Source organism: Periplaneta americana, chromosome 16 (assembly GCF_040183065.1).
Source record: "Periplaneta americana isolate PAMFEO1 chromosome 16, P.americana_PAMFEO1_priV1, whole genome shotgun sequence".
Lineage (NCBI taxonomy): Eukaryota > Metazoa > Arthropoda > Insecta > Blattodea > Blattidae > Periplaneta > Periplaneta americana.
Window position 1 is genome coordinate 178,024,165 of NC_091132.1, and position 27,777 is coordinate 178,051,941.

Sequence of the window (27,777 nt, forward strand, 5' to 3'; positions counted from 1 at the left end):
TTTTCATTAGAACAGTGAAGTGAATCAGCATCAGTATGTTAGGCAATTTCCTTGCCAACGAAGGATTTGAGCTGGACACATTTAAATTGAAGCTGGTGTGGTTGAGGTTAGCTGTAGAGTGTTGAGTCAATGCCTATAGGGATACCACTTTGTAAATACAGTTGTAATGTGCATGCGCTAATCTCCCCTCCCACAGTTCTTGTTGATGGCGAACATTGAGTTCGTAGTGAGTACAGTTGTACCAAAGTGAAACGAAGTGTAGTATAAAATAAATAAATGAATACTAGTAATATTGCTGTATGTTTAAGTTATAACCAGAGTATTGGCATGTCTTTACGTGAGAAATATTGTTCGATAATAAACTCATGGATGAATATTCCCCCGAAAAATTGATGAAATTATGTGAGCATGTGCGGAAAATAGCGGAAAAATATTTTGACCAGAAGTGTACGGTTGAAACGAAAGTAAACTACGTAATCCAATGAGAGTCACGATAATAGCGGCCTAGTACCGCCAGCTTTGGTTAAGACACAGATTCTGATTGGTGATCGACGTCGGAGAACGCACAGAGGGGAATATGCAGCGAGTGTGGGAGAAGGAAATGAGTTAAGGTTTCCGCCATAGCTGCATTTTCTAATTGGTCTGGCCACAGAATGAATAAATATGTTTATACAAAACTGCGTCATAGCATTATCGTAAAAACAATGACATAAACGAAGCTGAAGAAAGAATTCCGTCTGCAATTATGGATGCTGGACCTTCAACTGTCAACAACACTTCGACAAGAGTGAATCAGAGTTTCCTTGACTGGTTTCTGGCTACAATAAATAAAAGTTAACCTTGAAGATTGATGACAGAAACAGATGTACAGTAGCGTGCAAATTAATCCGAACACGACATAATTTTACATTTTCTGTCACTGTTGGCCTCACAGCTGCTCATACCGCTTTAATCGACATCTGTAGTACGTGTAATTCCATTGTTGAAGGTCTGTCGTTATAATTTTTTTATAATATATGACATTTTCCCTGTCGTTTTGTACTTATAAGCATTTCAGTTGTGTTGAAGACTTAATACTGCAATCCTGTGTACATTCTGTCGTCTTCACAAATGGATACAACTCCACGAAAACGGTCTAAAATTATAACATTAGCAGAGCATTCTTCTATGACACAGAGGCAAATTGCTGCACAATGTCACATCGGTTTGGCTACTGTTAATTCGATCATAAAACGATACAGGGAGACTGGATCCATCACACCCCAGAAAAAAGGAAACTGTGGCCGGAAAAGGAAGACTTCATCTGCAGATGATCGTTTGTCAGGAAAAGTAAATTAAATCCTAGACTAACTGCTGTCGACTTAACCCGCGAGTTAATGGCTACCACTGGGGCTAATATTCACGTCACACAGTGACGTAGGCGTAGGCTTTTGGAAGCTGGACGAAGGGCTCGTAAGCCTATTAAGAAGAAACTGTTAACCCCTCTTATGTGCAAAAAACGCTTAATGTGGGCAAAATTACATCAATACTGGACAGTGAATGACTGGAAGAATGTACTTTTTTCCGATGAGTCTCATTTCGAGGTCCACGGCCACTGTGTTTCTTACGTACGGAAAGGATCCGAAAAAGTAACAGCAGCTCATCTCCAACAAGCATCCAAATACCCCCCTAAAGTAATGTTTTGAGGTTGTTTTACACATGAAGGGCCTGGAGCATTAATACCTATCAAGAGAATGATGAATTCTGACAAATATATTCACTTATTGCAAACCAGAATCGTACCCCAGCTGCAAAAATCATTTCCGGATGGCACAGGTGTGTTCCATCAAGACCTGGCACCATGCCATATGTCTCGAAAAACTACAGAATTCTTCAACAAGAAGAATATTCAGGTACTCCCCTGGCCAGGCAACTCACCCGACGTCAACCCCATTGAGAACTTGTGGTCAATTTGCAAAAGAAGAATGCACAAATTGGATTGTTCTACAAAGGAGAAGATGATTTCTGCCCTCATTGGAGTATGGTTTCGCAATGAAGAAATGAAGAATATTTGTGGGAAATTAGTGGAATTCATGCCAAATCGTCTCAGAGCTGTTATTAGGAACAAGGGAAGCCACATAGATTACTGAGGTATGTCTTAGATCCTTTTTTTATCCCGTTTGAGTGTTTTTGCATAAGTAATTACGTTGTTCGGATTAATTTGCGCGCTACTGTAAATGTAGTACTGCAGAATTTGCTATTGAAAGACTTAATATTTTAGATATATCTTGCTGAGATAGGAAGAAGTGAAGTACCAGTCTCTTTTGACCTATTTTCTGTAACAAAGCCTTCTAATTCTGTTAAATAATTAATTTTATTGAAGTTAATTTAACATTACTGATTTGAACGATAAATATATTAGAAAAGGCATAAATGTTTCAACATGAAAATGTCATTGACCGAGAATGCATTATTTTCAAGACAAGTGCCAGAATTGTTGAGGTTAAAAATAGCGTGTTATCTGTAATAGAATACAGTGATCGTCCGTAGTTCCTTATTACTTACTGTAAGTCAAATTACATACTGTATGTTGGTAATGATGTCTGTTGGAATTGAGTACAGACCAAAGGAAATATAGTTCATATTGTAACATTTCAACTATTCCAAAAAAATTGTAGCAAACATTGAAAACTTAAATATAATTACATAAAAATACATGCGTATATATAAACTAAAATTTCAATTTTTTCATATTTCGAACTGTATAAAAATACAATATATATTTTAGTGTGTTCCTTTGCATCTAAGAAGGTTAAGTGCTTGTATCTCCTTCAGTTTTATTTAGTGGTAACAATAGTTCTTCAGTTCAGACATTGATGTTTCTTGTGTTATGGGACATTAAGCTTCAATCCTGACCAAAGTATTTGAGTTCCGACTAAAAGTTATCAACATTAATTTATTAAGATACAAAATATTTTCATATAGTGTAGAGTGACGATCGTTTTCGACACGTAAAAGTCGTTTTCAGGTCGGACAGAATCACTTAATAACATATTAGTATAGTATTTTACATTATGCATGTTGTTTATATATGAGAAATTGTTTTATGCATTTCGAGATAAGATTTAGAGAACAAATGCTGTTTTTCGGAACAATCGCAAAAAATAAAAATTTATGACTGATCTGATAGAAGGAGATCATGAAATAACTAATATGCAAGGCATGCTGAAAGTCCTGAAAGTACCGAATTAGGGACAAAATAATTATAAGTACGGTACTACAGAGTAATACTACATTGATAAATATTACCATGGAATGGCCCCATTACGTAATTAAATTCTGCCGAATATAAATTATCCTTTATGTCGCTTAATTAAATAACATACTGGTAATTCAGCAGTTCCTCCTGGTAAAAGTCCGTTCTGCCATTGAAATACATTCTATGTAAGGCATAAGCGATCATTGCGTGATTAGCCTTCCAATAAGCTACAACCTTCTGTTGGAATCAGGCAGTGGTTGGAACATAAGTAAGTAATGTCAGATCTTTTTACTGTTTAAGCAAACATCATTTCAAAATTATTTCTCAATATTTTTATTTATACATCATTTATACATATTTTTTCAGGTCTATGCAATTTTCACGTCACTGATGTGTTCGTCCTACAAACTCATTTTAATGTATAAGCATAGATTTCGTTATATTTACTTGTAATAGAACGTAATTTTTTTTTGCAGCTCCAGGAGTTTAAAGAGTTGTGTTCCGTAAAATGGAGTGAATAGGATGAATGAGGGGAATAGGAATAAAAACTTCATTCTCAATAAAAATAATTTTTTACAGAGCTTCATAAATTTTTATTAAAATCAATATGCAAAACGTGTCCATCGGTACAACCGCTTTCCCTACGGCCTATTCTGTTATCAGTAATTTTACAATACAATAGAATTATATGTTTTTCTTCATTTAATTAAAGTATATATATATATACATTATGTATGCAATTTCAACGTGTGATGACATGCTGAAAAATATAACTCGAAATATATTATAACATATGCTCTCTGTGCCCCATATATAGGACTGTCTTTAAAGTTTCACTCATAACTGTGAAGCTTGGAAATAATTTTTTGCCATGATATAACCTAAACAATATAATTTATATAGATTAAGACAATTTTATCATGATATTCTGGATCTAATAGGTTAAACTGGTATCACGGCTTCCTCGATCACCTCTTCATGAACATACAGTTGAATAAAATTGTAATTAAATTGCTATTATTTTGTATTAATATTGGAAGTGGCTAATGCTTGAGACTGACTCCCTGGAACAGGTATATAAGTCAATTTATACCATTTCTTTCTTATTTGTATTCTATATAACTCTAATTTGCACGATCTTTTATTCACAAACGGACTTTGGCCGAAATCTGAATAGAATTTATGCAGTAAACAGCATCTCTAGCATTTCAGCCATACTATTCTTTCTCGTTTCGGTCAGCTTTTAGTGGAGCACTTTATTTCATTCTTTGTACTCGTATATAAAAATTGTATAACAGGAAGTCGTATTTACATTTGAAACCTTTATCTTATGTACATTATCGTTTAATACGTAGAATAACATGTTTGTGGTTAATGTCTCTCTGATAACTTCAGTCTTCATTTCTGCGGCTTTGTTGTTGTTTAGTCAACTGTCCAAAGACAGGTCTGAACCTTAAAAGTGATACCAAGAAGGCACCACTCATGAGGCAATTAGACATGGAGATGTTGGTGTAGGGTAACGAGTTCCTTTCCCCATCTATTGTATACATCGCCGTCTAGCTATATATTACACGTAGGCCTATATTTGTTCTTCCTCTGGCACATATCGTCAAGTGAGATGTACTGCCTGATAAGTACATACCGTAAAATTCCTCTGCGTCTGTGTACTACGGAATTGTGGAATTATTGTCACACATGATAGTAAGTATGCCCAAATAGTTGACGTATTGCAGGCCAATTAAAATTTCTTATTATTTTCTTTTTCAGTCGGGATGGACGTGGTCAAGATGGAACCTGAGGTCGACCCTCTGGCAATAGGAATAAATATTAACTCAGATATCAACGAGCAGAAAATATTGTGTCAGGTAGGCTATATTCCGTGTTGAATCTTTCGTACACTACTTTTAACACTTGGATATAAATAATTGACTAGATGGCGATCTTACTCGTGTTAATTATGTAAGCATGTGCGGTTTACAGCTGTTTCGGTGCTTCTTCACACCATCCTCACTAGATCCCGGCGTCGTCTCGAAATTCGCTGCCTGTTGTGTGGGTGCGTTCGATTGTTGAAATGTGGTGTCAAATAGTGTGTGTGTTCTGAAATTGATCTGTGTGTTGAGAATTTGATTAGGGTGTGTTTTAGTGTGTCTGTATATTTCATATTGTTCTAGTGTGTTGAGTTTTTGGTTGTATATGTAGGATTTCCATATCTCTATATAATTGTATGTGTGGTTAGCATTAGTTATGTGTTCGGCATATGTAGATGTATTGTGTCCTCTGGTTATTGCTTTAATGTGTTCTTTGTATCGAGTTTGGAATGATCTGCTAGTCTGTCCAATGTAGAAACTGTCGGAACTATTGCATGTGAGTTTGTATACGCCTGTGTGGTTGTATTTGTTTGTTTGTGTGTTGAGATTTCTTTGTGGTGTTTATTCTAATGCTTACTTACTTGCAAATGGCTTTTAAGGAACCCGCAGGTTCATTGCCGCCCTCACATAAGCCCGCCATTGGTCCCTATCCCGAGCAAGATTAATCCAGTCTCTATCATCATATCCCACTTCCCTCAAATCATTTTAATATTATCTTCCCATCTACGTTTCGGCCTCCTCAAAGGTCTTTTTCCCTCCGGCCTCCCAACTAACACTCTATATGCATTTCTGAATTCGCCCACACATGCTACATGCCCTGCCCATCTCAAACGTCTGAATTTAATATTCCTAATTATGTCAGGTGAAGAATAGAATGCATGCAGTTCTGCGTTGTGTAACTTTCTCCATTCTCCTGTAACTTCATCCCTCTTAGCTACAAATATTTTCTTAAGAAACTTATTCTCAAACACCTTTAATCTCTGTTCCTTTCTGAAAGTGAGAGTCCAAGTTTCACAACCATACAGAACAACCGGTAATATAACTGTTTTATAAATTCTAACTTTTAGATATTTTGTTAGCAGATTAGATGACAAAGGCTTCTCAGCCGAATAACATGCGTTTGCCATGTTTATTCTGCGTTTAATTTCCTCCCGAATGTTATTTATATTTGTTACTATTGCTCCGAGATATTTGAACTTTTCCACCTCTTGCGCTCGGTTCAACAATGGTGTGGAGAGAGATTAATAGTAAATGATTTTTGGTGAGGCTCTACATGCTGTACATTTCTTAATTACTTACTTACTGGCTTTTAAGGAACCCGGAGGTTCATTGCTGCCCTCACATAAGCCCGCCATCGGTCCCTATCCTGAGCAAGATTAATCCAGTCTCTATCATCATACCCCAGCTCCCTCAGATCCATTTTAATATTATCCTCCCATCTACGTTTCAGCACCATCAAAGACCTTTTTCCCTCCGGCCTCCCAACTAACACTCTATATGCATTTCTGGATTCGCCCACACGTGCTACATGCCCTGCCCATCTCAAATGTCTGGATTTAATATTCCCAATTATGTTAGGTGAAGAATACAATGCGTGCAGTTCTGTGTTGTGTAACTTTCTCCATTCTCCTGTAACTTCATCGCTCTTAGCCCCAAATATTTTCCTAAGAACCTTATTCTCAAACACCCTTAATCTCTGTTCCTTTCTGAAAGTGAGAGTCCAAGTTTCACAACCATACAGAACAACCGGTAATATAACTGTTTTATAAATCCTTTTTGACAGCAGATTAGATGACGGAAGCTTCTCAGCCGAATAGTAACACGTATTTCCCATATTTAATCTGCATTTAATTTCCTCCCTTGTGTTACTTATATTTGTTAATGTTGCTCCAAGATATTTGAATCTTTCCACCTCTTGCGCTCATTGCCATCATGTTTAATAATAGTCTGGAGAGAGATTAAAAATAGTAAATGATTTTTGGTCAAGATCTGCGTGTTGAACATATCATTATTAATATACCAGTAATATTTTGTGTGTTGCAGGTAGGAAATGTATTACATTTACAAGTTACTGGAATAAAGACAGAGTGTATGGATCACAGCTACGGTCTGAACTCAGAGATGGCATTTGATGAAACGCCTGTGCCAATTAACTTTCCGGTCATGAAAAGTGAAGTTGAGGTTAGTACAGTATATGAAGTGAGTTGGTTGGTAGATCTGTCTTCATTATTTACTAGCTGATTAGATTAGATTAGATTCGATCTTTATTAGCCGAATAGAATTACAAGCATTCATGGCGTCAGTACACAAGAAAATTGACATAACATACAATATAATACAAAAATAGACTTAATTCTAATTTACTAGCTGACATGAGTTCTACAGCAGGTGACCTTGGATACTAATTTTGCTCCTGTGCTGTCCATTTCTTCGCCCTATACTTTTCATTAATTTTTTCCACGTCATCTTTATCACGGAAAATGCAATACATATTGTTCACTAAATCGGACATTTTTTATATTTTCACCATGTCTTCCTTAACCTTAAATGATATTCCAGTATGATTTAGGGGTTACTCTTTGATAAAATCCTCTGGTGGGTGTCTAAACTTATGGTTCTCTCGGGTTTAGGAAATACGCTTAATTTTGTCTTTAATTCAGTTTATTAAGCAAACTCCACATATTTGATTCTTAAGCCCGGTTGCAGAAACACCGATCAAAATATGATTGGCGATCAAAGAGGGTTTGATTGGCCATCAGTTCTATTTTTATTGCAGAAAGAACGATCAGTATTTGATCGGAGATCATCTTTCATAAAATTTGATCAACAGATTTTTGCTGGTTAAGTGACTGATCATTGATAAAGTATTTATGTTATTCTCTTTATACTGCATTTACTGTAATTTATATAGTAAATAGTTATAGTGTAACAATATTGTTTTCGACAAAATGGATTCTTCTGATGAAGAAATTTTAGAATGAAAAAATATTATTAAGAAGAAGGCATTTGCGTCACAGACATGAATTGATTTTAAGTATAATGACAGAGAATTTGAGAAAAGATTTTCGTTAATTAAGGATTCGTGTGATTTGTTACTTTCAAGAATTGAAACAGATATATGCAGACAGACAAATCGAAACCTTCCACTTTCTTCTATGAACGAAGTTCTGATAACGCTGAGATTTTATGCTGTTGGAATTTTTCAGGCAGTCTTGGGTGATCTTGTTGGGGTCCACAAATCAACTGTTTGTCGTGTAGTTAGGAACGTTACGTATGAAAATGCTTTGTTATCGCAGGATCTCATAAAGTCCCCAAACTCAGACAGGAAACGATTTGAAATCCAGAGAGAATTTTCAGCCATGTAAGGATTTCCAAGAGTGCTCACATCGCCATCCAGTCACCTGGTTAAAATGATGCCGAACTTTATCGAAATAGAAATATAGGCTGTGAATGTAGGCTACAGGCAATATGTAGCCTACACTATCATTGAAATTCTGGAATGTTGTAGGCCGTTGGCAGGCTTCTACATATTATGAGAACACAATATTTTTAATGAGTAGGTTACGAGCTCAATTTGTAAGCAGAGAGATGGGAAATGGAATTATTTTGGGCTATGGAGGCTATGCATATTCCAATTTCTTGTCAACTCCCATAGAAAATCCCACAACAGAAGCCCCCTCATGTTTTCTTTTATTGCTTCATTTTTTTTCATTATATTGTAGTCTGTATACAAATAGAATCCGACTGTTTCCTTTCTACAAAAAAAAAAAAACAGCAAAGCATTCACTTGTTTTCCTAGTCACCGCCCACTTGATGCATTCGTTTCGCGACTTTTAAACAGCATCAAATTGGCTGTGGTTGCTAAATAGCGCCGTTGTCAAATGCAATTCTTTCTCAAATAAGCAATTAGTAAATCGGAACAAGTTGATTGGGGATTCACGTTTGTGCAACGCAATGAACAATCAAATAAATCAGACGTCAACTGATTGGCGATCAGCGACTGATTTGATTTGCGTTTCTGCAATCGGGCCTTAGGTTAGGTTAGGTCACAGTGGCTACGTGCGATTTAGGACGTCCCTTTGCACGTCGGCCATACTGAGGCTTATTGAGGACCCCGAATTTTATTGAATGCATAAGGATGAGGGTGTACCAGCCCATTGGCCGCATGTGACCCCTCACCCGCTCTAAATTCACAAGATTCATTCGAACGACCCTTCAAATGTTTCGAAGCAGCCTTGGAAGTTCTCTTAAGGAATCAATCCCGACAGAAATATTGCGGGAAGCTGGGAATCCAGGCACGGTTGCGGAGAGGACGCCCCCTAAGCGATGAAAACTTGCGTCTTAATCTAAATATGTTTATTGAATGAGATGAAGACCATGAATGATGAAATCTAAATTATTTCCTTTTACACGGGAGGGGAAGAGAACTAGACCATGGCAATGAAAATTCCAACACTGCATTTATCTAAGTAAGTGTGGAAAACCATGGAAAAAACACAGTCAGGTTGGGCGGTCCGGGAATCGAACCACGGACCTCCCGAATGCGATGTTTGATCCCTATTTCATGGGGCCAGTTTTTGTGACGATGCATAAAATCACAATTCACAAAGACTACTCAGTAGAGCCTTTTCCATTCTTCTATATTCTACAGTATCATATTGTTGGACCTTCGGATCTGTGCCCCCATAAGATATGCGAACTGAACCCTAATTCCTTGACAGCCTCGGTAATTCATTTCTCTTTAGGTGAGGGGTTTGGACTTTTTCCATTGCTGGTTGTCACAATCAAAAAATTAAGACACAACGTTTCGAAGGGTGGTTCTCCCTTCGTCTCCAGATGGAATGAAGGTGAGAAAGGAAAAAACCTGCTGTTGGGATCAATCGATCAGTCATACAGAATAGCTGTACATATCGATCCCAACAGTAGGTTTTTTCCTTTCTCACCTTCCTTCCACCTGAAGACGAAGGGAGAACCACCCTTCGAAACGTTGTGTCTTAATTTTTTGATTGTGACAACCAGCAATGGAAAAAGTCCAAACCCCTCACCTAAACATTAATGATCCACCATTGCTTTCCAACCCCTCATTTAGATCAATTCATTTCTCTCCCTGCATTCCTATCTCTCTCTTTTCTATCTCTCTCCCTTTCTGTCCCCCACTACTCACAATTTTGAGCCTTCTTGCGGGACAGTTTATTTGCACTTGCAGTCCAGTGTTGTCAATTCAACATGAATACTGTAGCAAGGAGTGGCAAAAGAAATATTATTAAGCAAGTACGTAAAGCATTTTGCGATGAAGAGAAACAAACAGGTCAATATCTGTTTCCTATAAATCAGGCAACGAAAAGAGCAGCTGTTATCATTGATGAGGCTTATTTTATTTCAATTGATTACTTATTAAAACTACTTACTTAACTAATACTGATACAACATGTTATGTAATTTATATAGGCAGGTCAGAGTGCCTAATAAAGAAAATCAGGAGAGAGGGAGTCTGTGCTGGAGATGAAAAGCTAGAATCACCAGAGAAGAACAGACCAAGGGAACTTTTAATTATTGTAGATGATATGGAATGATGTATATTTTAAGAAGAAAGATACAAGAATTTTATACCGTGCATAAAGAAGTTCCGACACTGAAAGAATTACTGAAGGTTGCGAAAGAAGTAATAATTTCCGAGGTTGGAGAGAATCGCTATGGAAAGTGATTCGAGACATGGGATTTAGGTTTAAAAAATGTAGAAATACAAGATGTATTTTTTTTTAAGAAATGATATTGTAGCATGGAGGACCAGTTATTTATGACACCGTTTGACGTAAGTTTGCCAACATCCCTATTCGGCAAAAGTTCGTGGCCTGTTGTTTGACGTGGTGGGAGGAAAGTGGGTGGAATGGAGTGAGTACAGGCGTTAACTTTTTTAAGAACGATGATAGCGCTGAAGGGGCACAGATCCGATGGTCTGACAGTACTCTCTGTGACTGTTATTTGTCAAACTCATGTCTTTGCGTCAAAGTCCTTCAATAAACCATCGGGCAACATTGGGAACAATAAAATCCAAGTGGACGTGATGTTTCACACAAATCATTTAACTACTGATTTTGGAGACTATACGTGCTTTTCTTGATATCAAGATTTCATAGGAGTTTGAAGAGACATTAAAAATATTCATGGGTGTTTCGTGAACACTTAGATATGATATGATATGATATGATATGATATGATATATATTTCTTCACAGCACTTCTTTACATGTAATGGCGTACCTCACATTTCTGTATCCCGTGCCACCATTAATATATTATTACAATAACACATTATTTGCAGTACACGTCTACACACATACTCCCAATTACACTATGTACCTTTTTTGTTGCTTGGTCAATCTCCCCTACATTTCAATTGATATTCTCTATTTGTTCATTAATCCTAATATATCTAATACCATACATTTTTTTCACGCCCCCCCCCCTTTTCCTCTAACTACTATTCACTAAAATCTCAATTTCAATTTTTCTCTATAAATTATCATATTGAATTATTTGTCCTATTTGTTCTTTGACCTTTTCTCCTATCTTTCTCTTATATTCATTTATTGTTCCAACGTTCAAATGTTGGTACTAATTTTATGCTGTCACTTGTTCACTTCTCTTAACCCTTTCTCACTATTTTCTCTCATTCCTATTTGCGCTCACTTCCACTTTCTCACTATTCTGCTTACACTTAATCCATTGTCACTATTCTCACTTCCTATAAATATATTTTATTCTCTACATCTGCTTATACACTTTCTCTCTCCCCTATACTTCTCGATCTTTTCCACTTTCACTTTATTTGCACTTTTTGATCACTTCCCCAATTTTTTTTTTTACACATATCAAATATCTCTGCTAAATCCTCAACTGTCGCTAGTTCTGACCTTTCATTATTGTTCGTCTCTGCTTTATTTCTGTCTTTGTCTTTATTTATTTCTTCTTCTATTCCTCTTTTATTCCCCCCCCCCCCCACGCTTTCACTTTCACATACAATATATCCACTTACACTCGCACCCTTATTCTTAACACTATTTCCTTCCCTATCACTTCCTGACTCTTGGTTTCTCTTTTTATCACCCCTCGCCTTTTTTCTAGCGCCCGTGTTGTTTGTTCCGTTATTGTCAGCATTCCTTCTGGAGTGCGCTAACCTTACCGCCATCGTATGTAGACTAGGAATCCGCTTACGCTGCATGATCACGTTACTGTTGTCTTCTCCTTGCTGTGCCATCATCTTTACACTTCCCCGTACGTCAGTATGTGGGTTCCTGAACTCCTGTTACCATGTGTTTATCTGCGACAATCACTTGGAACAGGTAGATATGATACAATACCCGTCATAATTATTATGATTTTTGTTTTGCAGGAAGGAGATGTATTATATCACCGCATGACTCAAATAAAGATGGAATGTATGGACAATAGCTACGAGATGACATTTGATGAAACTCCTGTACCAATTGACTTTCCCATCGTTAAGTATGAAGCTGAGGTGAGTGCAGTTAGTGATGTGTGTTTGTTGGTAGTGTGGGCTGAAACAAAGAGATGCGTTATCACCTTCACTTTTTAATTTTGCTACAGGATATGCCATTGAGAAAGTCCAGGAAAAAAGAGAGGGTGTGGAATTGAACGGGTTACAGCTGCTTGTTTATGCAGTTCACTGGAATATGTTAGGAGAAAATCCACAAACGATTAGGGGAAAACGGGAATTTTACTTGAAACGAGTAAGGAGATAGGTTTGGAAGTAAACTCCGAAAAAACAAAGTATGTTATATCTCGTGATCAGAGCATAGTACGAAATATAAATGTATAAATGGAAAATTTATCATTTGAAAAGTTGGTAAAATTCACGTACTTTGGAGCAACAGTAACAAATATAAATGACACTCGAGAGGAAATTATACTCAGAATAAATTAGATAAAAACCTAATTTTATTCGGTTGACAAGCTTTTGTCATCCAATCTGCTCTAAAAAAACATGAAAGTTAGTTTATAAAACTGTTATATTACCAGTTGTTATGTATGGTTGTGAAACTTAGACTCTCAGTTTGACAGAGAAACAAAAATTCAGGGTGTCTGAGAATAAATTGCTTAGGAAAATATCTGAGGTAAGAAGGATGAAGTTACAGGAGAATTGAGAAAATTACATAACGTAGAACATCTGACATTTCAGATGTGCACAGTATGTACGGTGAACAGTTTTTCCCCCCGAAATTATTCAAATCAACTTTACAGGGAGTTATACCTGAAAGCTTGATTTGTATAATACACGTCACTGTTCATTAACAGAAAACCACAATTTAAGTCACACAGAGTTAGTGTGCACTCAATGTTGGTTGCTTGACGGTTGTCAGCCCACTTTGAGGTCTGTGGATATAGAGGGAAAAATTGGATCGGTGTCTGGTAGAGTTCCCGGGTAGCTCAGTTGGTAGAGTGTTTGTACGTTAAACCAAAGGTCCCGAGTCCGATGCCTGGCCCTGGAACAGTTTTTCCCTCGAAATTATTCAAATCAACTTTACAGAGAGTTATACCTGAAAGCTTGACTTGCAGTATGTAGGATGTATGGGCGAATCCAGAAATGCATATAGAGTGTTAGTTGGGAGGCCGGAGGGAAAAAGATCTTTAGGGAGGCCGAGATGTAGATGGGAAAATATAAAAACGGATTTGAGGGACGTGGGATATGTTGGTGGGGTCTGAATTGATCTGGCTCAGGATAGGGACCGATGGCGGGCTTATGTGATGTTGGCATTGAACTTCCTGGTGAGGTCGATCAATTGTCAACTTGGTCTTCTTCCTGAATCCTATTCACTTATGTCCATCTCAGAATATGATTCGAGGGTCATTCTTATTTAGTCTAGCAATTAAGTTATTGTCTATTCAATTCTTACTTAAAATTGTTTTTTTTTTTTTTTTTTTTACAAAATACCTTAAATTTTATAATAATAATAATAATGATTTATTTTAGCTGGCAGAGTTAAGGCCGTAAGGCCTTCTCTTCCACTCAACCAGCAAAAAGTGTATATACATATGCATGAACTTACAAAGAATTCAACAATTTGATTTAGATGAGAGTTACATGTATACAAGAGTTATTTACGAATTAAACAACAAAATACTATGAACTATTAATTAAACACAGAAATAAACTGTGTAGCAGAATTAAACTAAAATACATAGAATGTTAATATATTTCAAATGATATTAGATAATAGAAAGAGATTATTATGAGACAATTTTGAAAATACAGCACAATCAGGATGATGTCTAAAGAAAAAAAGCAACAGTGTAGTCAGTAATATTTTAAATCAGTATGATTGGAGTGAAATGCTAATAAGGTTATCTTTTAAGCTGTTCTTAAAGGTGTTTGTTGTCTTGCAGCCCCTAATACTTTGTGACAAGGAATTCCATTGACGCGAGGTGGATATTGTAAAAGATGATGAATAACAAGATGTTCTATGAGGAGGTATATTTAGCGTGCCACAGATAAGCGATCTGGTATTTACGTCGTGGTTAGGGTATAGATAAGAGAAACGAGACGAAAGGTAATTTGGTGTTGAGGTGTGCTGAATTCGAAAGAGTAAAGACAAAGAGTGTAAAGTTCTGCGTTCTTTAAGTCGGAGCCACGAGAGACTTGCGACTTGTCATTGTATTTTTATATTCATATGCATTCTTGACTTTGTACTGGGTTCAGTAGAATTTCAAATCAGGTGTACAACATATAAACTGCCATGCACTGATTGATGTTTTGCAGGAGCAGGCATGTGAGATCAAACTGGAAGTAACGGCAGAAGAGGATGAAGTCTTAACTCAGAGGTGAGTGAAGTGTATGAAGCTGTCACTACTTTATTCACATAATAATTACGAAGAGTGCAAATTCTTATTGGGTTTCAACATGATTGCTCTTCAAATGAACGACTCAGCATTTTGAATCACCATATCTATCTGTAAATCTCTCTGTATCTCTACATGTGTTTGTCTATATGTATGTCCATCTTTATCTGTTTAGCTGTCCCTTTCTTCAACTGACTATTAATTCGTTCGTTTATCTCTCTCTCTCGGTTAGCGCATCTGGCTGTGAAACCAGGTGGCCCGGGTTCGAATCCCTGTCAGGGCAAGTTACCTGGTTGAGTAAGTATATAATAAATTTTCAATCTTAAGACATATCAACTTGCAAATGTTTATTTGCTATTTAATAAAATATATATTTATCTCCACAACAATTAATATTCCAATTTTCGTATGATCAGTAGCTATTACAGCATTATTATTATTATTGTAATTTTATTAGTAACAACAATGTAATTTATTCGTCACAACAATAATTCCTTTCTACAATTCGCCTTAAACGCTCTTGTCAACAATTGGATTTTCACTCAACACAGTATTCGTTATAGCACTCCACCGACGACAATGACAATTTACTTGGACTAGTACGAACAACAATGAACTGTTAATCTAACTAATATTTACAAAGCATATTTACAAATCAGAACTATCAGTTCTCAGTTCACAGTTCTTCTAGCTCAGTCACTCGAGTTCACAGTATCTCGAACCACAGACCTTCAGAGACAGTTCACTGTACTCGAACTCAGGTCCCTCCAACTGCTGTCCACTGCACTCGAACTCAGGCCTTCGGATGCTGATACAGTTGCGGACGCACACTCGAGTCGAACTCCGGTACACAAGACTGGCTTGCTTGCTCTGGCTTTCTCACTGACTGGCTGACTAATCAACTGAAAACTGCTGTCGTTCCTTCGCGTCCTTAATTTATAACCACAGCGACGTAGCCTCGAAAGTTCCACGCGTCTCTAGAGATGGCACTCCAGAAAAATCCAGAGCCCTCTCCTCTCTACCAGCACCAGATGCGCGCGCACTCTCTCTCCACTCTCTCGCCGCATAGACCCTTTCCCCTTACTTCTCTCCGCCGCGCGCCGTCCCCGCACGATCTGCTTTCTTGCGGGACGCTGGTCGTGAGTTCGAATCTCACGTCGCTGTCACATTATTATCACTACCAGTACTTGCTGGAGCAGTTACTATATTATTAACTGACCGAAACCTAAATACATCTTTTTTTGACCCAGCAGGAGGGGGAGATCCAATTTTATATCAACACTTATTCTGGTTTTTGGTCACCCAGAAGTTTATATTTTAATTCTTCCGGGATTCGGTATAATTTCACATATTATTTGTCATGAAAGAGGAAAAAAGGAAGCTTTTGGAAATCTAGGAATAATATATATATATATATATATATATTTTATTAAATAGCAAATAAACATTTGCAAGTTGATATGTCTTAAGATTGAAAATTTATTATATACTTATTTAATAATTCACCAGGCATATTGAAATATAAAAATGAATTGTAAATTACCTGGTTGAGATTTTTTCCGGGGTTTTCCCTCAACCCAACACGAGCAAATGCTGGGTAACTTTCGGTGCTGGACCCCGGACTCATTTCAGCGGCATTATCACCTTCATATCATTCAGACACTAAATAACCTAGATGTTGATACAGCGTCGTAAAATAACCTAATAAAATAAAATAAAAAGTCTCTCTCCGTCTCTCATTACACACCTATATATGTAATAAGTCTACATATGAAAGTAACAATTTTGAGGATATTAACTTTTTTGTAAACTATTTGCTCTCATTTTCCCTTTTGCAGTCTCCAAATCGTAAAAGTTGATCACGATTATGTCATCATCATCATCATCATCATCATCATGGTTTAGGCCTTTCGGCCTGTTGCGCCTCCATTAAAATTGATCTCGCCAACGTTTTACTGGTCTTCCTAATGATCTCCTTCCTGATGGATTATAATTCATACTTGTTGTTGGCATTCTATTTACATGTTCTTTCCAGTTGTGTTGATATTCTTTTCTAATATCCACATTTCTTTTTTTGTCCAATAGTGTATAACCCGCAACATATCTAAGAAATTTCATTTCACCTGCTTCAGTTCTTCTTTCTTCGTTTTTCTTTAGAACCCAAGATTTGCAGCCGTATAGAAGGGACGGAATTGGCATTACTTTGTAATATTTGATTAATGTTTCCTTTCTCACTTTTTTCCCCAGTGTTCTACGTATTGTTCCACAGAAATAGTTGAATTTATTTAATTTTTCCTCGATTTCACATTTTTTGCCATATGTTATTGAACAACCTAAATATGTAAAAGTGTTGATTTGTTCTATTATTTTGTTCTCTATAACCAATTTCACTCTTATTGGTTGAGATCGAATAAATGCCATCTGTTTTGTTTCATTGGTCGTTATTTTCATATTAAAACTTGATGCAATTCGATCTAATTTGAAGATTGCCTGTTGTAAAGCATTTTCACTCTCGCTAATGACCACTTGATCATCAACAAATAAAATTGTAGTACAATTTATGTCATTTAATTTAAAATCTAATGATATTTCATTCAGCCATATATGTATGTCTTCGTCCATGTATAAATTGAAAAGTGTCGGTGACAAAGAACTTCCTTGACTGACGCCTTGATTTATTTCTGCCATTTTATTATTACTTGATGATTTCAATTTTATTGTGTTATTCAGATATAAACTCTGTATCCTCTTATTAAGTGGGACTGAATTCCTTTATTTCTTAATATTTTACATAAAAAACTATTATGTCATTCCCCATATCTTTGCTTCAATATTTCATAATTTCGTTTATTATATCATGATTCAGTTATTCATGCAGTTGGAACTTTTCCACCATTTTCCATTTACTGTCATTCTGGACAACGAGCTAGAAATTGCTATAGAAAAATCCTCAAAATAAAGACAGCTGCGAAGAATCTGTTGATTTGGGATAATATGTTTAATGAAATAGTAGTTCTGGCAGATTGCATAGCTGTGTTTAACATGTGTCGTGCCCCATAGCTCAAGCAAGAGGAATGCTACAGTATTACTCTTCATCGACACTCCTTAATGTTACTGAATGGGTTCCCTTCGAAGGATCCTCGCCTGCCGTAGACTTGGCATACTCTTAGGCCTGTAACACACTTGCAGATTTTTCGCCAGCGAGAAATGTGTTGCGAGAAAATTCACAGATTGATAACATGGATTCAAATGGACGTCCACACACTGGAAGAGATTCTCGTTCGAGGCAAAAACCTCGCACGAGTTTCTCGCTGGAATCGGTAGCTGAGCGAAATTTCTTGACACATTTATCAAAGATGTTTCACATTTTATACTCTTTATGACGATTGAATGTAGAAAAAGATATCAGAGGTGGCGATGAATTGTTTTGTTTTTATTTTAAAATGAAGATAGCTGATAATTGCAGTGAGAAACTTGTCGAACTTGTACGATGTCACCCGTAGGCCTATTTATATGATACACGGGATGAAAACTATAAAAACACGAAACTTAAAGAAGAAATCTGGAGACAAATAACATATTATCTGAAAATAATTAGCGCTACATTTTATTTTGATGAGATTTAATAGTTTTGATTAAACATTTGAAATAATGTATCTATATGTCTTAACAGTTTACGTAATTTTAATCAGAATATAGCAAAGAATCCTCTATCATATAATGAATGGCAAAAAACTGTGGTCCATTCAACCTGAAATAACGCCTAAACGTATCATTCAGATCGAAACCAGTGTCCAAAACTCGCCCTTATTTTCGTAGGATACATTGTGAATTTCGGATATTTCTGGCTTTGATTTTAGGCCTACTTCTTTTCATGAACAAAATATGTTCATGTAAATCAATTTCCTCCTCATCAGATTACTCAGATTCAACATAGCGTTCGTACGTAATTTGTAAAGTATGAGAATATACTTACTGGTTATGTATTTAAGTATGACAGTATACGTAAATACATAACCTATAATATTTTCCCCAACGAGTGATTACTGTAATCAGATAAATGCTTTCTGCATGAAGGCAGTATATAGATGTTCATAGCGAGGTGTGATCTGTGATAGCGAGAACTCGCCAAGTTTGTGGAGGAAGGCTCTTCGCCTCTTTCTCGCAACACATTTCTCGCTAGCGAAAACTCTTCAAATGTGTTACCGGCCTTAGAATGGTATCGCATATCAACAAGTGCACGTGGACAATAATCTCGCAATTGTTTCTACACCAGTGCACAATTAGAAAACAAGTCCCTTTTTATAAATATCTTCCTGTTTTTTTAAAGTTTGCAATATTGCTGTTTACAAGTATTAAACGAAAACTTAGTCACAAATTTATATTATAACAATATATACAATAATTTTCATTGCAATAAAAAGTAGAGCGCATTAGTAGAAAACATGGAAAAGTTGTATGCATTATGACACTATGCAGTAATAACAATGTTTTATATATACTGAAACACCTAGTTGATAGAGAATGATTGCATTTTTAATATCATCGTCGTGAAAAAAAACATCTCAACAATTGCTGTATCTGTTCCCATAAATCTTTCCATCAAATTGTATTTTCTTTCTGTAAACGGCGCCAGGGAAACTTATACTTTTACGGCCCTCGTAATTGCGTTCGAGTGGCCAAAATTTGTACAAGCACTTCTTTAGATAATATTAATATGGTGGAAGAAAAATAAATTAAGATGCTTGTTAGAGTAAGCCATATTGAACAGTTTCGGTGTGTTCTGGGATTAATATCGGAATTTCACTTCTAGAATACATATATATCATCATCTTCATTACTTTACTTCAACCTCATGGATTTGTTTTCTTAACAAAAATCAAGGGCGTATGTTGCGGTCTACTGGGGCTACCGGCGGTAGCCCAAGGAAATTACAAAAGAAAAAGTTTATAATATAACATAATGTAATAATTTTGTATTATTAGTTTTATCATAGTAATTAAAATTAAAGTAATTGTTAAATATATTTTGTGTAATAATAGGGTCAGCGGTAGCCCAAACCCTTTAACCAGTATACGCCACTGACAAAAATAAAACTGAGGTAACCACAAATGTAGTAGCCATCCCTCATAATTCCAATGTGTGATGCAGGTTGAAATATCGAGGTAATAATTCTGAATATGTTAACATTATTTATTTTCTATAGCTGTGGAGTACTGGTTAGCTTATCTGATCGTGGAACCAGCGGTCCCAAGTGCAAATTCTGGTTGGATCAAGTTTTCTCACTATGTTTTTTTCGTACGTTTTCCCTCAACTCATTACGCCAAAATGCTGTGTAACTTTCGCCCCTGAAGCCTGGATTCATCTGGCTAGAATTATAAACTCACTTATGCTGGGTTGCAAGAAACCTGTTCCATAAATTGCTATTCTCTCGTTAAGTGACGCACCTTTAAACTATTCCAGTCTTTAAAGTATAGATCGTTGCAAAAGTGATATTTAACGATCTGTTAGCTATTCCATCTTTAAACGGAAAAGATTCAAAACGACAGAGCCTTCGTAGTCGGCGCAAATAATTCGCTTATTATACGTGCGTGTCGCTACAGTAATATTATGTTTTTGGATAGTCATTGTTGTCAAACTTTGCACGTAGAAGACATGCATCAAATACTGACCTAGGGCAACATGCAACGATTCTTGGTGCAGACTGCTAGAGAAGTAACCCTTCCTGTTTCGGTACATGTGATTCTAGGGTCCACTAGGGCATTGAATTTTCATATGGCTACAATCTACGCACCAATAACGTTGGAAAAATTGCAAATTGAGAAGAAATCCTGTTTTACTGTTTGTACGGAATTTCCTTCAGTCATAGTAATCTATTGTTCTCTCATTCTTGCAATACAGTCACACATCTTATTATTCTACAAACTGTACATGATTCACTATCACATTCTGAAACGCTCCTATGGCGTAATAGCGGAAGGCAATTTACTGCGTGCGATTTGTTTTCCAATATAATGCCCTATTTCACGCAAGAGAGCCATGAATGTGTCTTTCGATAATCCAAATCTAACCTTAAAATCAATACTATCGTATTCTTCTAGGGGACTCGATCTGTCTCTCAGTATTCTTGGTCTTGGTGGATGATGTACCATTTCAAACATAACACCTACGTCAGACGATTCTATAATAGTAATAAAATTGTTTTATTGGCAAAACTTTTCCTGTACACACATGAATCTCGAGTTCATTGTGATATGTATATTACATTTTACTTATCGATACCTGTTTCTGATGATAAAATATCCACGAAACTACTTAATACTGTCAGATACAAAAACAAGAAATATACATACAATATGGCGGCTAACGATTCGTTAACAGTTTACAGCTCCGATTTTCGACCTGCAGTTTACATAGTGCTTTAACGAACCAATAGCTTTAAAGGTCGTTTTGCAAAGCTTACTGACGCTAAATGAACACTTAAAGGACCAATAGCGTTTAACGAACCAATAAATGCTTTCTTGCAACCCAGCATTAGGCCCGTAACACACTTGAAGAGTTTTCGCTAGCGAGAAATGTGTTGCGAGAAAGAAGCGAAGAGCCTTCCTGCACACACTTGGCGAGTTCTCGCTATCACAGATCACACCTCGCTATGATCAGCTATGCACTGCTTCTTGCAGAAAGCATTTATCTGATTATAGTAATCACTCATTGGAGGAATTATTATACGTTGTGTATTTACGTATATTGTCGTACTTAAATATATAACCTGTAAGTATATTGTCGTACTTAAATATAATATAACCTGTAAATACGAAGTCGTACTTTACAAATTACGTACGATCGCTATGTTGAATCTGAGTATTCACATGTTGAGGAAATGGAGTTACATGAACATATTGTGTTAATAAAAAGAAGAAGTAGGCCTAAAATTAAAGCCAGAAATATCTGAAAATCACATTGTATCTTACGAAAATAAGGGCGAGTTTGGGACACTGGTTTCGATTTGAATGATGATACGTTTAGGCGTTATTTCAGGTTGAATGGACCACAGTTTTTTGCCGTTCATGATGTGATAGAGGATTCTTTGCTATGTTCTGATTAAAATTATGTAAACTGTTAAAGACATATAGATATATTATTTCAAATATTTACTTAATACTATTAAAACTCATTGAAATAAAATATAGCCCTAGTTAATTTCAGATAATCTGATATTTGTTTCCAGATTTCTTCTTTAAGTTTCGTGTTTTTATAGTTTTCATCCTGTGTATCATATAAATAGGCCTACGGGTGACATCGTACAGGTTCGATAAGTTTCTGACTGCAATTATCAGCCATCTTTCCTCATTTTCAAATAAAAACAGTACAATTCATCGCCACCTGTGATATGTTTTTCTACATTCAATCGTCATGAAGAGTATAAATGTCAAACATATTTGATAAATGTGTCAAGAAAATTCGCTGAGCTACCGATTCCAGCGACAAACTCGCGCGAGGTTTTTGCCTCGAACGAGAATCTCTTCCAGTGTGTGGACGTCCATTTGAATCCATGTTATCAATCTGTGAATTTTCTCGCAACACATTTCTCGCTGGCGAAAACTCTTCAAGTGTGTTACGTGGCTTAGACCTTTAGAACCATAATTGTTGATAAATAACCAAATAAAAATCACTAAATATCAGAATTACCTCCAGTAGTTTTATATACATCCAAATATTTTTCCGCATTACTTACTAATTACGAAATAGGATGTAGTTCTGTTTTTGGTGATTTATTCTGCTTTAGTCTTCATTGCTCGAACTAACAACACTTTCCTTCACAGCGTTGCAGTGCCATCTTCCAGCAATAATATTACGGAAAATGAGTGCCAGCTGACAGGAGAGAAGATATTCAAATGTGATGTTTGTGGAATGTTCTTATTAGGATCAGAATTATTTTTCAAAAGACATGCCCGTTCACACAATCGCATTGACGAAGTTTCTCGAAAGGATTTTTTGCAGGTGCAGTGTCTTAAAACACAAAAACGTGCACACACAGGCGAGAAATCATTCCGTTGTAATAAATGTGGAAGGAAATTTTTAAAGTATAATAATAAGAAAAGGCATGAACTGTCACACGCAAAGGAGAAGAGAATTAGTTGTGATATATGTGAAAAGAAATTTTCCAAATCGGGTAAATTGAGAGTGCATAGACTAGTGCATTCAGGCAAGAAGCCATTCACTTGCGATATATGTGGAAAGAAATTTTTGAGAGCCGATAGCTTGACCTTACATGTTCGCGTACATACGGGCGAGAAGCCATTCAATTGTGATGTGTGTGGGAAGAAATTTGCTAAATCTCTGACCTTGAAAAGGCATGCAATTTTACACACTCGAGAGCAAGAAATGAGTTGTGATATATGTGGAAAGAAGTTTTCGAGATCGAGTAGTTTGATAATGCATGCACGGACTTGCGATAAGTCTTTCTGTTGTGATAAATGTGGAAAGAAATTTTTGCGACCTTCTGAATATAAAAAACATGAGCGCATGCACACAGGAGAGAAGCCATTCGGCTGTGTCGTATGTGCAAAAGCATTTCGAGAATCGTCTCACTTGAAAAGGCATTCTGTCGTGCACTCCGTCGAGAAACCGTTCAGCTGTGATATTTGTGGTATGACATTTGTTTCTTCAACTTCATTGAAAAAGCATTCACGCGTTCACACACGTGAGAAACCCTACAGTTGCCAAATATGTGCAAAAAAATTTTCCCGGTCTTCCGGTCTGAAAAAACATGAACGCGTACACTTAGATGGAGAAGGAATTGTGTAGTGATATGTGTGGAAAGACATTTTCGGAATCAAGTAGCTTTAAAAAACAAGACGGGCTGAGTGAATTGTGTTTGAGGCATTTCTTCCTACGTGGTTTCATTTCTTTACTTAAATTTAATGACGAAGGATTGAAATTTGTTATTTTACTCAATTTGAACTTTATTGCAATGAATGCCTCAGTATAAATTGGCATGTCTACCTTTCAGTGTGCCTGTATATCCATTTAAATGTCTGTTCGTCTATTCCTTCCTTCATTTGTGTTTTGTCAATTCTTCTCTCTATCTATCCAGCTCTTTCTGAATAAGTAATCTTATCACAGCAAAATTTTTGAGGATATTAAATTCTTTGAACACAATTCGCTCTCTTTTTCCCCATGTACAGTCTCCAAACCTTAAGAGTGGATCAGAATAATGTAATAGCTCTATATCTTTAATTGAAAGTTTGATTATTTTTTACATTTTTATTTAATGATTCATTTCCTCGAATCTTTGGAAATTATCAACTGTTTCTCATTTATTGTCATACCGGGAAATTAAAAAATGCTCACAATAAAGACAGTTGTGAACAATCTATTGGGCCCGTAACACACTTGAAGAGTTTTCGCGAGCGAGAAAGGTGTTGCGAGAAAGAGGCGAAGAGCCTTCCTCCACACACTTGGCGAGTTCTCGCTATCACAGATCACACCTCGCTATGATCATCTATGCACTGCCTTCATGCAGAATGCATTCTTCTGATTATAGTAATGACTCGTTGGGGGAAATATTATAGGTTATGTATTTACGTATATTGTCGTAGTTTACAAATTACGTACGAACGCTATGTTGAATCTGAGTATTCCGATGATGAAGAAATGGAGTTACATGAACATATTTTGTCAATGAAAAGAAAAAGTAGGCCTAAAATTAAAGCCAGAAATATCTGAAAATCGCATTGTATCTTAAGAAAATAAGGGCGAGTTTTGGACAATGATTTCGATTTGAATGATGATACGTTTAGGCGTTATTTCAGGTTCAATGGACCACAGGGGTTTTTTTTTTTTTGCCATTCATGATATGATAGAGAATTCTTTGCTATATTCTGATTAAAATTACGTAAACTCTTAAGACATATAGATTACATTATTTCAAATGTTTAATTAATACTATTAAATCTGATCAGAATAAAATATAGCCCTATTTATTTTCAGATAATCTGATATTTATCTCCGGATTTCTTCTATAAGTTTCGTGTTTTTATAGTTTTATCCCGTGTATCATATAAATAGGCCTACGGGTTACATCGTACAAGTTCGATAAGTTTCTGACAACAATTACCAGCCATCTTTCCTAATTTTCAAATAAAAACAGTACAATTCATCGCCACCTATGGTATATTTTTCTACATTCAATCGTCATAAAGATCTCTTCCAGTGTGTGGACGTAGATTTGAATCCATGTTATTAATTTTTTAATTTTCTCGCAACACATTTCTCGCTGGCGAAAACTCTGCATTTGTGTTACGGGCCTTAATTTGGAAAAGTTTGTTTACTCTAAAATAGTAGTTTCCTTCAAATTGAAAACTGCCGTTGAAAATATGTTCTGACCTACACCTCAGGCGAAAAAATCTAACATAAATTACAACTGAGTGAAACTGCTACTGGTCGCTGTATGTGTATTTTTTTAAGTTTCAAATTCAAATTAGAATCACACCAAAATGGAAGTAAATGCAAGACTGTTCTCTCTCTATCTGACATTTTAAATTTGAGATATTACTTGTTGGAAGAAATTAGTTCGCACTATGATTGGTACTCTAGAGAACCATAGATGTTACGAACAAAAAACTTGTAAACAAAAGAATAAAGAGTTTTTTCATCACTACTTCATAATGTTGATTTTGTTAAGCCTTGTCTCCTTGTTCTCATTGTAGCCTACAGTATATATAATTCCTCTATGTAATACGTGAAAGAAACAATCGAAACTCGTATGTTCGCTGTTTCTTATACATCCATGCCTTATGTTATCTCACAATTATCTCGTCATAGCTACGTACCTGTGCAATCTATTGTTTGGTATGTAAAGGCTATTTCGGAACTGGTACATTTAGGGGATAGTGGGCCAAACTGAGACAAATGTTTTGAGCAATTTTTTCAGAAATGCAAGTAATAAACCAAACTTCTAGTTTGCTAATCACAAAAGACATCTTTCCTATTTATTTTAATATGGTCACAGTTAAAATTGAGTCATTAGTTTATTTGTTGGAAAAATAATTTCTAAGCACTACAATTGTCTCACCCTGCCCCATCGATGTTCCACTTTGAGACATCCCATGGTCCACAGTGAGTCTGGATTTACATATCTAGTTTTGAGATATACATATTTGAATTACAAAAGTGATTATCACGGTAAAATTGGGTATTGAAACAACATCTTACATGAAAAGCTAATATACAATACAATGAACTTAAAAAACAGAACAGAAAAAATAAGTGACTATGTTAGGTTATGTAGTGATTGCAAAACAAGATTTTGCTTTTTACATGATATTAAACCCATGGAAATTAACCTCAAATGACATGTAAGATTTCTGTCTCTCTATTTGTCCATAATAAGTAGGTGTAGGTGGTGCTAATACAGTTTTAATATCTGCTTCATTAATGCTGCCAACGTCTGGTATTTCAGGAAAGTAAAATTGGCCTTCAAACTTTTTTTCTTTCTTAAGTAAGTCATTTCTTAGCCACCATCATTGTATTCTTTCAATATTTCACCCACATAATACACTGACCGTTTATCCAAAAATTGCACCAAAACAAAATCTCCTTTCTGAGATTCTCTCTTCAAATCTTTAAGACCTGTGAGCTCTTCTTCAGCATCCATTTTGTGTCCCCTATAGACGAATCATCAGAGAGTTCAATAGGTTTATCTTCAGATGATTCCTCATTAATAACATTCTTATTTATTTTCTTGTTTTTAAATAATTTTCTTTTGGGATTGGTTGTTTTGTTTCTAGTTTCTTCCAATCCTTTTTTATCAGGCATATTAGTGGGCATAAAAGATCGTCCCTTTTTCTTTCTCATAAACTTTTTCTTTCTTTCGCCTGCTTTTGGATATTCTCTAATTTCTTGTGGGTTTACATAAACTTATGAAGTTGAATTACTGTCCTTATCTGATAGTTGAGGAGAAATTTCTCATTAGCCAGGAGTCCGCTGCTGCATTGTAGTGGCTCTTGAAGGAAAAAAAGCACAAATTAACTTTTCTATCTGCCCCCATGAGAATATTTGCTTGTAATCTTATCTTTCCTCTCTAAGGAAAAAATGTGTTCCAGTACCACTTAGCGGAAGTACCAAAGAAGCAATATTTGATCAGGCACTTTCGATTGAGCTCGGCGTAGTTCACTGGTTAGAGAACCCAGTACGTAGTACCCGAGATCAGATATATAACAGATTGATCATCCTTATTTTAAAATCGGTAGCACTTTGAAGAAAACAACCGCCAGGATCGCCACCCGTCCGCCGTAAACAAACACGAGATGCCAGTACAGACGCTAATGCAATTGAAATGGGAGTTATGACGTGACTCCTTATGTAACAACTAGATGGCAGCATAGTATAATGATCTAGGATAGTACTGAACTTTTCATCCTTTAATAAGCAACAGTAACCATAACAGATAATTCCCTAGGACTAAGAAATTAATCTTCGCGTAGATATTTCACAATTGTCATTTATGGATTGTTAAGATCATTCCAAATAATATAAAATGAACACATTACAGCAATACCTAAATCATATATCACATAAAATTACGCAGAACATATTGCGAACAACAATCACTGCTACAATAATATAGAAATAGATATGCAAATGGCAGATATCACACCAAAATATTCACAATTAAACATATTAGAACAATACGAAATGTACAAGCACGCAATAACATATCAACAGCATATACTTAATAGACACAATTGCAATTCAATGGACATACATTATTCGATCTCATAATTCACGACACTCAAACATTCATCCTCCA

The 27,777-nt window shown here is 36.0% G+C and overlaps 1 protein-coding gene across 5 annotated transcripts; it reads left to right on the top strand.

The window, feature by feature from the left end:
* Nucleotides 1-3,416: 3,416 nt before the first annotated feature.
* On the top strand, nucleotides 3,417-27,356 carry LOC138692050 (zinc finger protein 726-like). Of its 5 annotated transcripts, none has more exons than XM_069814901.1 (6): nucleotides 3,417-3,506; nucleotides 5,006-5,103; nucleotides 7,150-7,305; nucleotides 12,499-12,624; nucleotides 14,884-14,945; nucleotides 22,787-25,616. In XM_069814901.1, the coding sequence occupies exons 2-6, from the start codon at nucleotides 5,011-5,013 to the stop codon at nucleotides 23,769-23,771; spliced, it is 1,422 nt and encodes a 473-aa protein (XP_069671002.1). In that variant the 5' UTR covers nucleotides 3,417-3,506; nucleotides 5,006-5,010; the 3' UTR covers nucleotides 23,772-25,616. The 5 variants fall into 5 exon arrangements, with proteins under 5 accessions (XP_069671002.1, XP_069671005.1, XP_069671001.1 ...); XM_069814904.1 differs by lacking the exons at nucleotides 3,417-3,506; nucleotides 22,787-25,616 and adding exons at nucleotides 4,211-4,311; nucleotides 27,228-27,356; XM_069814900.1 differs by lacking the exon at nucleotides 3,417-3,506 and adding an exon at nucleotides 4,211-4,311 and having other exon boundaries at nucleotides 22,787-25,615.
* Nucleotides 27,357-27,777: the final 421 nt, after the last annotated feature.